Genomic DNA, 15,321 nt, shown 5'->3' with positions numbered 1-15,321 from the left:
GTTCGAAGTAGCTTGCGCACCTTGGTATTGTTTCCTGCATCCTATTACATTCTGGTGTGTCTGATCTGAAATGTAAATACATTTCGGATTGGCCTAATGTATTGGACAACAGTTTTGTTGGAATGGATTAGTATTTTTTTTCTAATATTTTTTTTTAATGAAAATAATTAGTTTCTTTGTAAGTATCCCTTATAAAATATCTATTCTTACTTTAAATCTTATCTTTTAAGACATGAAATTTACAAATATAAAAATTACATACCGTTTTTGGCGCAAAAATATATTATCTAAAAAAGACTTTGTCCCCGGATCAACTAATGATATCCAAGTTTAAGGCTCTCAATGAATCTTTAGGGATAAGTTTGACCCCACTAGGGAACTAAACATAATGTATGTAATAATTAAGTCTAGGAAAATAATCATAAAAAACAAAACTCAAACCAACGAAAAAGATTCAGAAGAAAAAGCTAACCAAGCACGCAATTATTGAGTTAATGAAGTTACTTTTTAACAGGTAATTTTTTTTAACTGTATATTAGATTGATACTGTCCTGAGGACAGCCAGTTGAGTAAACATTTTTATACGATCTTAGCCATAAATCATGACATTTTCAAGGATCAAATGAAAATGTAACTCGTAATTATCAAGAAAAAACATAACAAAAATGGATAATATAACTACATATAGAAAAAGCAAATGCTTTTATTCAAGAGAAACAACTGTGCATTACATTTGATACTGCTCTCAGGACTATCAAGAACAAAGAGCATCATCATACAGTTGACGAAGGTGACTGCAAAGGTGATGTCAAGACAGCCAATTTTTCAGCAAAAAAACCAGAAATAAAACTGATAACTTCCCATTGAACACAAGAAACAAATGCTTTTTACTCATGAGAAACAACGAGCACTTGTTTTCCAACATTGCGACCGCTAAAAAGGCCAACCAATGCTGAAGGTCCATTCTCAAGCCCCTCAGCTATGTCTTCCACATACACAACCTTCCCCTCTCTGATATTTGGCAGGAGAAACTCCAAGAACTTGGGATATAGGTGAACGAAATCCATGAAGTTAAAGCCTTGCAAACGAATCCGCTTATATATGATCTGTGCCAAATTTGTTACACCTTCATGTTGAGTAAGATTATACTGTGAGATCATTCCACAGACGGGTATGCGACCACGGACTCTCATGTTCAGGAGTACGGCGTCAAGTGTCTTGCCCCCAACATTCTCAAAGTAAACATCAATGCCTTCTGGAAAGTGCCTGATTTGTATATTCACGTACACTAGTCACTACTGTACTATGTTTTAATACTAGGCACAGTAATTTAAAGTTATGAAGGGCATAAAAAAGTGAGATTCAAATTTCTCTATTACAAAAGTATTAAGTATAGACCTTTTCAAAGCTGCATCAAGGTCAGGCTCTTCCTTGTAGTTAAAACCTCCATCAAATCCAAATTTATTTGTCAGCAGATCCACCTGATAGTAAAAGACATATGTAATCAAGTGAAAGGACTAAATATTTTTTCTATAATAAAGCTGAATCTATTTCAGGATTTGGTCATCATAATCCTTTACCATATTCTGTTTCTATCAGAAATTTAGGAGAAAAAAAAGTAGTAATGTTAATCTATGCCACAATTCATTTTTGTCAAATCCTTCTTCCATTTTTTTTAGAGGGGGAGGGAGTTGGATTGCACAGTGTGAATACAAGGGGAATAAATAGCACCTTTGACTGAACTTATGCATAGAACCAGAGTAATACATTTCTTCTGACAAAGTAACCATATTCTCCATTAAGTATAAGAAATTTACTGTATTTTAATTCCACCAATAATAATTGAAAATGAAAAAAATGTATGCAATTGTCTCAGTTTTTATTGAGAAATGGTTTACAAAAGAGAATAGTGCTCAAGCTCAAAATTTGGTAGAAATATTTTTATAAGCTAAATACCTAATAAAAAAAGCAGTATTTATTGTAACAAAAAATAAGTATTTGAAACAACAGAACAAATAAGGAATAGGTGATGCTGACTCATGCAAGATTGCAGGTATATAACTTCGACATTTATAACAATACCTTCTCTTTAGATCCAGCACTTCCAACTACATAACAACCATTCAGTTTAGCAAATTGCCCAACAAGTTGACCAACTGCGCCAGAGGCAGCCGAAACAAAAACATTTTCTCCTTTCTGAAGAGATCCTACTTCAAATAGACCTGCATATGCAGTCACTCCTGGCATACCTGTGTTAGACGAAGACAACACATTATCAAATCTAAGCACTTCCGCATGTATAGTCAGCATATTAAAAACTAAAAAGCATAATACAAATTGGTAGGAGTTTATCACAGAACTGTAGATGAACTGAAAAGACATATAAAAGAATTTAGCTACCAGCCTACCACTTCCATGTGAAAAAAACAATTATTTAATGTTTGTTCTCTTCAGAACCATTGCTGGTCAACCAACTAGTCTAGTGCATCAATGGTCAATTCAGGTTAATAACTTAAATTGAACAAAAGAAGCTAACGGAAAAAAAAAGTACAGGAACAACCAACCAGCAAACTAAGTCCTACACAATATGTTTCTTCTATGATGTTTAACCCTTGATTATAATGATACAAAGATAACAGGGAGCTGACTATCACATAACATGCTTAATTTAATCACAAAATACAACAAAAAAAAAACTAAAACTGAGAGGAGATTAGCACCCGTACAAGGCTATGGCAGATATATAAAAGCAGTGAACTACTAAACTTTCAGTTCACCCGTACAAGGCTGTGACAGATATATAAAAGCAGTGAACTACTAAACTTTCAGTTCCAAATGAGAATATAGGTCATTTATTTTTTCTCTCCTCCAAAATGAAGCTGGTTAGCCAAATAATCTGATGAATCTAAAGATCAATTCGAGCCATATATATAATAACCTGTAATAAACAGAACAAGAAATTGGAAAACAGCTATAGTAACAAATGGCCAGACAACCAGACAAGCCCTATCACCGATAAGTTTCTTCCACAATGATGGTTAACCTATTATCCAAATGACACTAAACTAAGAGTATCCATTCATCACACAAAACTTCCTTAAATTGCAACATGCAGTTGATATTGATATCAGTATCAAGTACATCCTTCATTCAAAGGCCATATAAACTGAAATCATTGAATACATACCAAGAATTCCAGTGTAGTAGGTAAGTGGAACATCAGTGTGCTCAATTTTGAAGAGTATTTGAGCTGAGGGTAACAAGCTATACTCTTCCCATTTGGTAAAGCCCCACACTAAATCACCTTCCTTATAATCTGGGTGCCCAGATTCCAGGACTTTAGACACACCATATCCTATTAATGGCTGCAATCACTCAACAATTATCACTAGCTGCATATATAGATGCTTCAAATGCACTTTCAATGTTACACATTCTTTGATTAACTTCAATCTCAATCTCAATTGAAAAAGTAAAATCAAAAACTAAATTAATAAGAGGAAATAGTGCATGTACGGGCAATGTAAAGGATTTTACAGTGTCATCTGATCACAGTTAGTATATGCGATAAGTTTGTTGACTTTCATTGTAATTAATTATTACCTTAAAATTCATAATATCTACCATGAATTCTGATTTATTGATGCTGAACATGGTAATTAAACCCAAATAATAATCACACAAACTACAAATAAAACCCACTTCCTAATAAGCATCAATTCCTTCGAATTCTCAAAGTATTCAGTACTCATATTCATTAAAACCTTTCAATTATACAAAATAGTCTCCGAAATCATCAGCATGCATCCAACTAACCAAGTTCACATTTCAAAGGTTAATTCATGATTTACAAAAACAAAAACCAGGTTCACCTTTCAAAAATTATATATTTCCAAAATCAAAACAACAAAAGCAAAATAATTTTTTAAACAATCAAATTATATAATTTGCAAAAAAAAAAAAAAAAAAAAAGCATGACTTACAGAGCCAGGAGTGTAAGCACGACTATTGGGAGGGCCTTCGGGCCTGTTCATGAGATTCCTCATATACGGATCACAAGACAAATACAAATTTTTGAGCAAGACATCATTGGAACCTTGTGGAAGCTTCAATGTTATGGTACTTTCGACAATATTCATGTCGGATTCTTTGGGAAAACCGGTAACATAGTCCTTTAGAAGCACTTGCTTGTTCCTCACTTGCGCCATCTTAGTTACTCAACTGGGTTGTTGAGACTCAATTCAGTTCAGTTTATAGACAAAAGGATCAGAGAGAAATCATGAACTGATGAAAGGAAAATACTGATCCTAAAGTGAAAATGACATCAGCAATAATGATGTTGCTGACAAGGGACTCTTTTTCTTTCCAATACTGCCCTTGCTATCTGGATTTTACTTTTTACGCGATGATCAAATGCCCCAAAACGTGAGTCCAAAGAGGCAAAGAGTAGTTAGGTTTTTTTACGAGTGGTCCACAGTGCACAAGTGTTTTTGGCCACTAGATGAATTTCGCGCATACATTATTACGATGGACCTTCAGTACCATATTATTTTCAGGCCCTCCTACTCACCATCTCGCCCTCACCTCGTTGGAGAATTTTTGCCGTTTTTGAGGAATCCCGTGCCATTGCCCGTGACACCACCATCACTTAAAATGACACAAAAAAAAAAAGCATGCAATACATCATGCAATGTTAATATATATAAATCCCCTTAAGTTTAAGATATTTGTTTATTTCAAGACTTCCACATTAGTCTATCATATTAAATTTGTAACTTCCAATCTTTTCATTGTATAGGCTACCATATTAAAATTGTAACTCCTTGGATAATTTATTAATACTAAGTATTAACCTTTTCGTTCTCGCCTAATCATTCCTTAGAGGTAATTTTTTTTTATTTTCTCTCTCCTTCTTTCTATATATCCATCTATATAATAGTTCATGATTTTAACTATTTTTTATATCCACCCCTTGCTTTTGATGGTCAAGCTTTTTTTTATTTTTAAGGTTGTTATATTTATTTTTTTAAGAGTATTTCATTTTTTAATTGTTTTTGTTCATCTTATTCATGATTCATGAATTTCTAACATTAATGTTAATATTTTGTTTGTTCTCATAATTTGAGAATTAGAATTACACTCTCTGAAATGTATGACAACAAATTGATAAAATTAAATCAATTTCACATTCCTATTTTTCTATATTACCTATAACTTGTTTCATATCAATTTTTTTTTCATTTTCTTTTTACACATTACTTTTTGTTGTTTCATATTGTGATGGCTGATGAGGTTCTTTCATGGTTCATGAATTTCTACAATTAGTTTCAATGTTTTTTTCTCTCATACTTTGAGAATTAGAATTATATTCTTTGAAAGATATGACATCAAATTGATAAAATTAAATTAATTTCATATTTCTACTTTTTTATATTACTTATAACTTATTTTCTATCTATTGTTTATCAAGGTTTAAAATAAAAGTAACTATAAGAAAACATTAGTTTCCGTAAATTGATCTTAAAAATGTATTTGCTTATAAAAAATACTTAAATCATATTAAATTCTCCTATAATAACCTAGCCATGATCTCAAAATTATACAAGTGCATAATTATACAAGTGCATTTTTTAAATCATGTTACAATACTTTTGTTTTATGCATTATTAAATAATTATGTTGTTCTAAATTTAAAACTAATATATATATATATATATATATATATATATATATATATATTATCTTTCATGTATTCCATTCTCCTTTTTTTTACTCTCTAGGTATCTTATAACATAATGGACGTTCATCAAATATTTTTCAAATAAAAAAAAAACTATTATCTCTTTGAGGGTGTTTAAAATATTTTCTTCCCTACCATATCTCTTCTTTTTTTGTTTATAATATTTCAAAATTCTAATAAACCAAATATAAATTACACACAACCCAATGCATTGCACGGTCCAGGTCTAGTGTTTGAAGATCTAACAAAGGCACCCCATTAAAAAGCTAAAAAAACTAGAAAAATTACTCAATTCAAAATGAACTCAACAAAAAGTTATTGTCCCCAGAAGATTCTAACACTAAGCTTTTGGGCATCTTTGCCATTACCGAATCCTTTTAAGTTAACACCTAAGAAGATCCGGAGGTCCTTGGAGACAAATCTAGTGTTAAATAAAAAAAAAACATGAAATAAGTTACATATCCTTTTCGTCATTGCTGCCAACACTCCACCCTTCAATTGTTGTTGCACCTCCCCAAAAACATACATCTCCGCCAAAACTCACTTCACACTTCTCCCATCACTCCATAATTTGACATGATTCACAAAGTTTGGGGGCCACATGGATGCGTTCTTGAGGTGAAATGGTTGACATGTGCAGATGGAGGCAACGGAAGCATCAAGAGAGTTTGATGACAAAAGTGAAATCAAAAGGGTTTGGGTTTGCGTGACGGAGAAGAACACAGAAGCATCATCAGGGGGTTGAAAATGCAAAAGAGGGGGTGCTGAAAGAAGAAAAGCTCAAAGGGAAGATCATGAAACCACCTTACCTCAACGACTATGTTTGAGGATAGCGCCAGCGGAAAAATCTTCCCAAATCATTCCAAATCTTCTTGCTTGATGTTGTTTTGTCCTCAGGAGACAACATTTAACAAATTCGGTTATTGTAATATTCCTAGGATCATTTTGTTACTAGGAAGCTTATAAATGAACCTGTAAATAACAAGCAAGAATCAATGAAAAAGTTTCAAATTTCCTTACTCAATTATGCTTTTTCCTTCATTTCTGGAGGTGCTGGCCCTCGTAAGCTAGCTTCTATCTTTGAGAACCTAACATTTGGTGCTCTTGTTGTCTTCATGTCAGACCCTCACCAGCCTCGATGATACCATGCATTCCATGACCTTAAAAATGGATGAGCTCCTTCACAGAGTTTCTCCGTTCACTCCATCTTCCACTGCACAACCACCACCAAACCACCATCACCCGCCCTCTGCTCCTGCAACAACACACAAAATGAAGTTAGAAGTGCCTCATTTCGATGGCACAGAACCCCTCGATTGGATCTTTAAGATCAGCAATACTTTGAGTACCATGGCACTCCGGACCAGGACCGACTCACCATAGCCTCGTTCTACATAAAGGGAAGGGCTCTTACTTGGTTTCAATGGATGAACAGCAATGCCCAATTCACCTCCTGGCCAGGATTCCTATAGGCCTTGCAAACCCGTTTTGCTCCGTCACAGTACGAAGACCCCACAAGTGCCTTGTTTAAGCTTACTCAAAGGGGAACAATGGGACAATACCTATCAGAATTTGAGGATTTGGCCAATCGGATTATTGGCCTTCCACCGCCTATCTTCCTAAGATGCTTCATATCCAGTCTGACCCCGGAGATTCGTCGAGAGGTGCAGGCTCACCAGCCCCTGACTCTAGTCCAAGCTGTCGGACTAGCGAGGCTGCAGGAAGAGAAGCTCTCGGATGTTCGTCAGTTGCCGCGGCCACGCGCTCCGCCACCCCTTTTGTTTCCTCTTCGCATGACACCCAGTCCAACCACTGAGTCTCCTCTTCGCGCAACACCCCTTCCACCATTATTACCGGCTCCCCCTCGACCGCCACCACCAGTGATGAAGCGCCTCACCCCAAAGGAGATAACCTCACGCCGTGAGCATGGGTTATGCTTCAATTGTGATGAGAGGTACCATAGAGGTCACCGTTGTGCCTCTAGGGTTTTCCTTCTCATCGCGGAGGCAGAAGACCCTTCAGGATCTAATATAGACCCAAGTGACTCGCCCTCGACCCACCCGACGTGCTTGACCCTTACCCGGCCCAAATCAGCCTGAATTTCTTAGCGGGCCACTTGGCACCAGAAGCAATACGGTTAGTGGGCCTCATCTCTAACCACCACGTGGTGCTCCTTGTCAACGGGGGAAACACCCATAACTTCGTCCAACACCGGCTAATCACCCAGTTGGGGCTTTCCTGCTGGGCCACATCGTCGTTGCGCATGATGGTAGGCAACGACCAAAATTTGGAATGTACAAGCATTTGTGAAAGGGTCTCCATCATCATCCAAGATATTATCTTCACCATGGACCTTTATGTTTTGCCGATATCAGGAGCCAACGTGGTGTTGGGCGTCCAATGGTTTAAAATCTTAGGCCCCGTTCTCACCAATTATAGTACCTTGTGCATACAATTTTTTTATCAAGGACGATTGGTGGAATTAAAGGGAGAGAATGAAGCTAAATTAGGTCTCCTCACATAGCAACAGTTACGTCGTCTATGTCACAAGCAGGAGGATGCCTCCTATTTCCACATTGCGGTGCTCACCGAGGACCCTGCTTCCACACCGGCTCCGGACCTACCCCTGGAAATTCAAGATTTACTTGCTAAGTTCGCCACCTTATTTCAGAATCCTCAGGGCCTTCCACCGGCTAGGGACATAGACCACCACATTCATTTGATTCCACACTTCACTCTGGTCAACGTGCGTCCCTACCGTTACCCACACTACCAGAAGCATGAAATCGAGCTCCAGGTAGATTCTATGTTATAGAAGGGCCTCATACAACCCAACACGAGTCCATTCTCGTCGTCAGTTTTGCTCGTGCGAAAATAGGATGGGTCCTGGAAATTCTGCATGGATTTTCGTGCTCTGAATGCGGTCATCGTTCGGGATAGGTTCCTTATTCCGACGATCGATGAGTTGTTGGAAAAATTAGGAGGCACGAAGTATTTTTCGAAGCTAGACCTGTTGCAGGGATACTACCAAATTAGAATGCATGTCGCCGATATACCCAAGACAGCTTTTAGGACCCACCATGGTCATTACGAGTTCAAAGTAATGTCATTTGGTCTTTGCAATGCTCTATCATCATTTCAAGCCACCAAGAATATGATCTTCTGGTCGTATCTCCACAACTTCATCATCATCTTCTTCGACGATATCCTCATCTATAGCAGCTCCCTCGAGGCTCACATACATCATCTGGAAACGACATTTTAGGTCCCCCTTGACAATCACTTTGTTTTAAAATTGTCTAAATGCTTCTTTGCGCAATCGTAGGTAGAGTATCTTGGCCATATGGTTTCTCAGAAAGGTGTGGAACCTGTAGCTTCAAAGGTGGAGGCCATTCATCAATGGCCAGTGCCTCAGTCCATTAGAGCAGTACAAAGCTTTCTGGGGCTCGTGGGTTTCTATCGTCGATTTATTAGAGGCTATGCCACCATTGCCGCCTCTCTGATCAGAATCACCATCGTGAAACCATTCAAGTGGACCTCTCAAGCTCAGCTGGCATTCGAACAACTTAAAGCAGCTCTCTCAACGACCCTTATTCTAGCTTTACCCGATTTCCAGCTACCTTTCACTATTGAGATGGATGCCTCCAACATGGAAATAGGTGTGGTCCTCTAACAAAAAGGACACCTCATCGCCTTCTTCAGCAAACCCTTCAGCCCAAAGTTCCTCCGTGCTTCCACCTATGTACAAGAGTTGTTTGCTATCACCAAGGTGGTCAAAAAGTGGCACCAGTACCTCCTCGATCATCGTTTCACCATTATCACCAACCACCGAAGCCTCAAGGAATTACTAACTCAAGTAATTTAGACGTTGGAACAACACATGTATCTGGTGTGGTTGATGGGATACGACTATCACATTTAGTATCGTTCCGGCGCCCACAACCAAGCGGCATATACACTGTCAAGAGTACCAGAATAGGACCCTTCCTTGTCCATGATTTTATCAGTGCCCTCCTTATCCTTTTTGGAAGAACTCCGTTGCCAGTTGGAAGATCACCCAAAATATAGACGTCAACATCAGGAGATCATTGAGAATCTGACCAAATATCCTCCCTTCTCGCTTTCGCAGAATCTGGTGCTGACCACGGGTTGTATTTGGTTACCTCGAGGATTGCCCATAACTTCAACACTGCTCACGGAATATCACACCACCCCCACAGGCGGCCACGCCGGAATTACCAAAACCTTAGCTAGAATATCAGAAAACTTTTACTGGACGGGACTCCGGGAAGATGTTAAACAATTTGTGGCAAATTGTGTGGAATGTTAGGTGAGGAAGTATGAGACACAGACGATGGTGGGGTTGTTGTGCCCCCTTCCGGTACCACACCAGCCTTGGGAGGATCTCTCATTAGACTTCATTGTCGGCCTTCCGACGTACCATGGTAACACAACCATCTTAGTTGTGGTGGATCATTTTTCGAAGGGGATTCATCTGGGTATGTTACCCTCTGCTCATACGGCTCACATGGTAGCGTCATTGTTCATTGATATGGTGGTCAAGATTCATGGGGTCCCTTAAAGCTTGGTCTTCGATAGGGACCCCCTCTTTATTAGCCGCTTCTGACAAGAGCTCTTCCGATCCAGTGGAACCCAATTGTGAATGAGTTCCGCATACCATCCTCAGAGAAATGGTCAAACGGAGGTTCTGAACAAAATTGTTGAGCAATATCTACAGGCTTTTGTTCATCAGAGACCCAACATGTGGGGGAAGCTCCTGCCTTGGGTGGAATGGTCCCACAATACCTCATGGAATGCAGGAACTGGAACCGCCCCATACGAGGTTACTTTTGGCTGGAAACCATTCAATTTTCCAGAGTACATCACTGGGTCTTCTAACATCAAAGTTGTTGAGAGTTTTTTGACTGACAGAGATGAAACTTTCCAAGCAATTCGCAAGAAGATTCTAAAAGCGCAAGATGGCATGAAAAGGCAAGCTGACAGCAAATGCCGTGAAGTGAATTACCAGATAGAAGACTAGGTTCTGCTCAGACTTCATCCTCACCCGCAATCATCTACAAAAGGGCCTTAGGCGATATCGGGCAAGCTTGTAAAGCGATTCTATGGACCCTTCCAAGTCATAGAACAAATTGGCACAGTGGCCTACAAGTTACAGTTGTCGAAAGAAGCTAAGATACATCATGTGTTCCATTGTTCCATGCTTAAACCATTTCGAGGATCTCTAGAGTAGAAGGAAGAAATTTCTCTTCCATTAAAATTTCTCAATGACCATCATCTTGTGTATCCCTTGGCCATTTTGGACTATCGCAGACCATCTGCAAAGGCTCCTTGGGAGGTGTTGGTACAATGGCAGGGCCTTTCTCCAAATGAAACCTCTTGGGAGGATTGGACGCAATTACAGAGGGACTATCACTTTGAGGACAAGGTGATCTTACAAGGATCGAAGGATGATAAGAACATAGAAGCATCATCAGAGATCGAAAATGCAAAAGAAGGGGTGCTGAAAGAAGAAAAGCCCAAAGGGAAGATCATGAAACCACCTTACCTCAACGACTATGTTTGAGGATAGCACCAACGGAAGAATCTTCCCAAATCATTCCAAACCTTCTTGCTTAATGTTGTTTTGTCCTCATGAGACAACATTTAACAAATTTGCTTATTGTAATATTCCTAGGATCATTCTGTTACTAGGAAGCTTATAAATATACCTGTAAATAACAAGCAAGAATCAATGAAAAAGTTTTGAATTTCCTTACTCAATTCTACTTCTTTCTTTATTTCTGTAGGTGCTGGCCCTCGTAAGCTAGCTTCTATCTTTGAGAACCTAACAAATGGTCGACATGTGTAGGTGGAGGCAGCGGAAGCATCAAGAGAGTTTGATGACAAAGGTGAAATCAAAAGGGTTTGGGTTTGCGTGACGGAGACAAAACAGAAAACACATTGTTTGGGTATTGGCGATAAGGATAAACGACAATAGAATCCACTAACATGCTAGCGGTTTTATGGAGAGAGAAAGTAGGAACATGAGGTGTCACCGACAACAATGTCAAAGAAGATGAGTCATAGACTGATAGGAAGAGGAAGATAATGACTCAACAAGACCACAATGAAAGGCCCAGGATGAAAACTAAACCACCTTAGCACTTGAAAGATTATGTTTAGTGGATTTGGCACCAATTATGTTATAGCTAGTGCAATAGTGCTTGTTGGATTATTGCTTTCGTGATTTCGTTAATAGCTAGTAGTGCTTAGTGCCTTTCTGTTATTGCTTTGTTATTCTGTTATTAGTTTTTGTCATTTAGCATTGACACTTTGCTTTATATAGAAGGTGTATTGAAATGAACAAATATGAAAAAATACAAAACAATTTCCTTTCCTCTCGTCTAGAGGATCCTAGCCCTCGAAGCTAGGTTGTTCCCTCTCCTTTGCCCTTGTTGTTCATAACATTTTGGTGCTTTGATTGAGAGCATTAATGGCTAACTCGGCTTGTTCCACGTCCACTATGGACCGCATCGAAGTAGCCATCGTGGAACTCACCGCTGCCCAAGACGCCATTGCCACCAAATTGGACAAACTTCTTCCGCTGTTGGCCCTTTTTGAGACCACTCAACACTCCTCATCTTTTCCCTCTGCGAAGTCACCACCATTAGCTGGAACCATGCCGACTCCACTTCCCATGGTAACCAGCCAACACTCCCTGTTGGATCAAGTGGCCTCGGAATAATTAAAAAGGGGGGGTTGAATTAATTATTAATGAACCTTTACTAATTAAAAATCTAACCTTCTTAATGTTACTAGATTTAATTAGGCTTTTACTATAATGTTAAGAAAGTAAAGAATAGAAAAAGAAACTTAACCAAAAGTAAAAGCGATAATTAAAGCGCACAGCGGAAATTAAAGAGTGTAGGGAAGAAGAAGACAAACACAAGAGTTTTATATTGGTTCGACAACAACCCGTGCCTACATCCAGTCCCCAAGCGACCTGCGGTCCTTGAGATTTCTTTTCAACCTTGTAAAATCCTTTACAAGCAAAGATCCACAAGGGATGTACCCTCCCTTGTTCTCTTTGAACAACCAAGTGGATGTACCCTCCACTTGAACTAATCCACAAGAGATGTACCCTCTCTTGTTCTCAGTCACAACAACCCAAGTAGATGTATCCTCTACTTGTACCACAAAGGATGTACCCTCCAATGTGTTAATCACAACAACCCAAGTAGATGTTCTTCCCATGCCATGAGATTATCTGTACTTTTTCCTCTTTTTTTATTAATAAATTTGGTGTTTGCTATAGGTGATGAGTAGAATCTCTGGTGCCAACATAGTTGAGATGAGAGAATCTATAAACACTTGGCATCACTCATTTGATTAAAAAAAAAAAAACTTGTTTAGGCCTAAAGCAATTTGCTTGTAAAGGAGCCTCTCCAAAGAAAGTCTAGCAAACAAATCTTAAGATATTTGCAGAATTTTTGCATTTTCTTTTATTAGGATCTGAAGTTAATATTAGTAAATCTTGTTAATTAGCATATGTTTTATTATATAGGATTTGGAGTCTGTTAGTTGTAATATGCAAAATACACCTTAAAATTCATAATATCCTAAAGTGTATTTTTATACTGAATGGACCTAAAATGAACATTAGACATTCCTTTCACCACATGATCCTCTTGCATCCATGGTGAATCAGGCTTACTTACAAAATCAATTTCCTGAAATAATTAAATAAAAATATTTAATTGAAATATTTTAAAAATACAAATTTATTTCTTAAATTTGGGAAATTCATTTTTTCCAAAGGCTCTCTCTCAAATAACTATAAAAAACATTTCCCAAAACACATGTGGGTATCTCAACTCTCAAAATATATTTTGGAGAAGAAAGACACCCAACGTAGGAGACAACAGGAAGAAAGTTACATATTTATCCATGTGCAGGTACAAATATAAGCAAACACTAAACACTTCTGGAATTTTGTTTATATATATATATATATATATATATATATATATATATATATATATTGAAAGAAAATATTAGAAAATAAAATAAATACATAATTAATTATTTCTATTTATATCTATAGATTTGTAATATATTATATAAAAATAAAATATTTATAAATGCGTTTTTGGAGCTCAATTTCATTTTCAATATACCAAAAGTTCCTTATTTACTTGTTTATAGGTTAGCGTCCAATATTAATGCTCAAACATTTGTTACTTTCTTCGATTTCATTGTGCAAACAAAGGTAAATCTTCCTTTCCTTCTCCGTCTCTTTCGAAACAATTCTTATTTTAAGTTAAAATAAGTTTTTGACTTATAATTATTACATTTTTCTTTTTTTTTTTAAATATATCTTTCTTAAGAGACAATTTAACTCAAAACATTAGCATTTCTCTAACTGAAATTTGATATGTAGTTCACTTTATTTTAGACAATTAATCCCTCCTACTAAGCACACTTTTGCATCTATTATTCCAATTGCAACTAAATTGTGGCAGGATGATGAACCAAAAAATTCAAAAATAAATGAAAAAATAAGTCTCCATCAACAATTTTTTTAAAAAAAATATTGGTATAATCTTTATAAAAGAATATTAGTCTTTCAAAGATTTTGAGTTTAAGAGTCAATTATATGTAAGAAAAGTTTCAGTATTATACGATGTTCAATTTTAGGATTAAATGGTGTCAATTTTAAATGGTTACCCATAACTAAACATACAAAATAGTGATTTTATTTTACACCTTTTCAAAAGTTTAGTAAAAAGATGGAAAATTCACTTTTAAATTTTATTTTATTTACTTATAAATACAATTTTTTATTTAAAAAATATATGTGCATTTAATATTTTATTTTAAAACTTTGTATGATAATTATTTTAAAAAAATATATATTTTTATTTTAGAGTTGGGTTAAGTAATTAAAAAAATAAAGCTTGATAAACAGTTATTCCCTATTCTTTTCTCAAATGCATTTAAGAATTCAAAACCAAATAGTTCTTTCATGTTTGGAATGAACATTGCTTTCTTTTACTTTTAATTATATTGATAAAATTAATTTTTAAATTTAGGAATTATCAAATTTTGATCCTTAACTTTTTCCCAAAGCATAGTATTATCCTCAAAATAATCCATGTTGATGTAAAATATTTAAATTTTCCAAAAACAAAGATTTGAGTTTTATCATGCTATCATAGTCAACTTTTTTTCAAGGATTTTTTTTTCATGAGGTGATATATATCTTCAATGGAAAATAATAATGCACAACTCAAGTGAAATTGCTCTTAATGACAAAACTTTTCTTTAAGTATTTAATGTAATTATATATTTAGGGCTTGAAATCAAGACTATTAATTAAGATGAAACAATTTCAGACTAATAATTGATCCACTTCTTCGGTGGTCTTGGGATTAAAAAGTAAATATAAAAGAACACAATTAAAAGGGAAAAATGGAGTTTGTAAATGTAAATGGAAAACATGAGAAAACAAAGGGAAAATGTAATTACAATGATGTTGTGGTCCTATTTATTTGCGGTGGATGTACCCGGCTGAGCAATAC

The 15,321-nt window shown here is 36.5% G+C and overlaps 2 protein-coding genes across 2 annotated transcripts; one reads left to right on the top strand and one right to left on the bottom strand.

Moving 5' to 3' along the window:
• Positions 1–520: 520 nt before the first annotated feature.
• LOC100809668 (NADP-dependent alkenal double bond reductase P2-like) lies at positions 521–4,411 on the bottom strand. Its single transcript, NM_001254389.3, has 5 exons — positions 3,984–4,411; positions 3,188–3,365; positions 2,083–2,249; positions 1,399–1,481; positions 521–1,266 (listed from the first exon to the last, which is right to left on the bottom strand). Exons 1-5 carry the CDS (start codon positions 4,206–4,208, stop codon positions 888–890), a joined length of 1,032 nt encoding a protein of 343 aa, NP_001241318.1. The 5' UTR covers positions 4,209–4,411; the 3' UTR covers positions 521–887.
• A 3,595-nt stretch (positions 4,412–8,006) lies between these two features.
• Positions 8,007–10,322, top strand: LOC121174569 (uncharacterized). The gene is made up of 4 exons (XM_041013933.1): positions 8,007–8,162; positions 8,295–8,537; positions 9,066–9,404; positions 10,071–10,322. The coding sequence occupies exons 1-4, from the start codon at positions 8,007–8,009 to the stop codon at positions 10,320–10,322; spliced, it is 990 nt and encodes a 329-aa protein (XP_040869867.1).
• Positions 10,323–15,321: the final 4,999 nt, after the last annotated feature.

The sequence above is a fragment of the Glycine max genome, chromosome 3 (assembly GCF_000004515.6).
Source record: "Glycine max cultivar Williams 82 chromosome 3, Glycine_max_v4.0, whole genome shotgun sequence".
NCBI lineage: Eukaryota > Viridiplantae > Streptophyta > Magnoliopsida > Fabales > Fabaceae > Glycine > Glycine max.
The sequence above is the reverse complement of the archived record's forward strand: the minus strand, read 5'-3'. Positions and strand labels throughout refer to the sequence as shown.

Excerpts from the sequence above, each read along its gene's own strand:
- LOC100809668 (NM_001254389.3), bottom strand. The coding sequence starts at position 4,208 with ATGGCGCAAGTGAGGAACAAGCAAGTGCTTCTAAAGGACTATGTTACC. Across the intron at positions 2,250-3,187 it reads CTACTACACTGGAATTCTTG|GTATGCCAGGAGTGACTGCA; the intron begins GTATGTATTCAA and ends CGTCTAACACAG. Across the intron at positions 1,267-1,398 it reads CTTGATGCAGCTTTGAAAAG|GCACTTTCCAGAAGGCATTG; the intron begins GTCTATACTTAA and ends TATACAAATCAG.
- LOC121174569 (XM_041013933.1), top strand. The coding sequence starts at position 8,007 with ATGGTAGGCAACGACCAAAATTTGGAATGTACAAGCATTTGTGAAAGG. Across the intron at positions 8,538-9,065 it reads AGCATGAAATCGAGCTCCAG|GTAGAGTATCTTGGCCATAT; the intron begins GTAGATTCTATG and ends GCGCAATCGTAG. Across the intron at positions 9,405-10,070 it reads CCAACATGGAAATAGGTGTG|GTGAGGAAGTATGAGACACA; the intron begins GTCCTCTAACAA and ends GTGGAATGTTAG.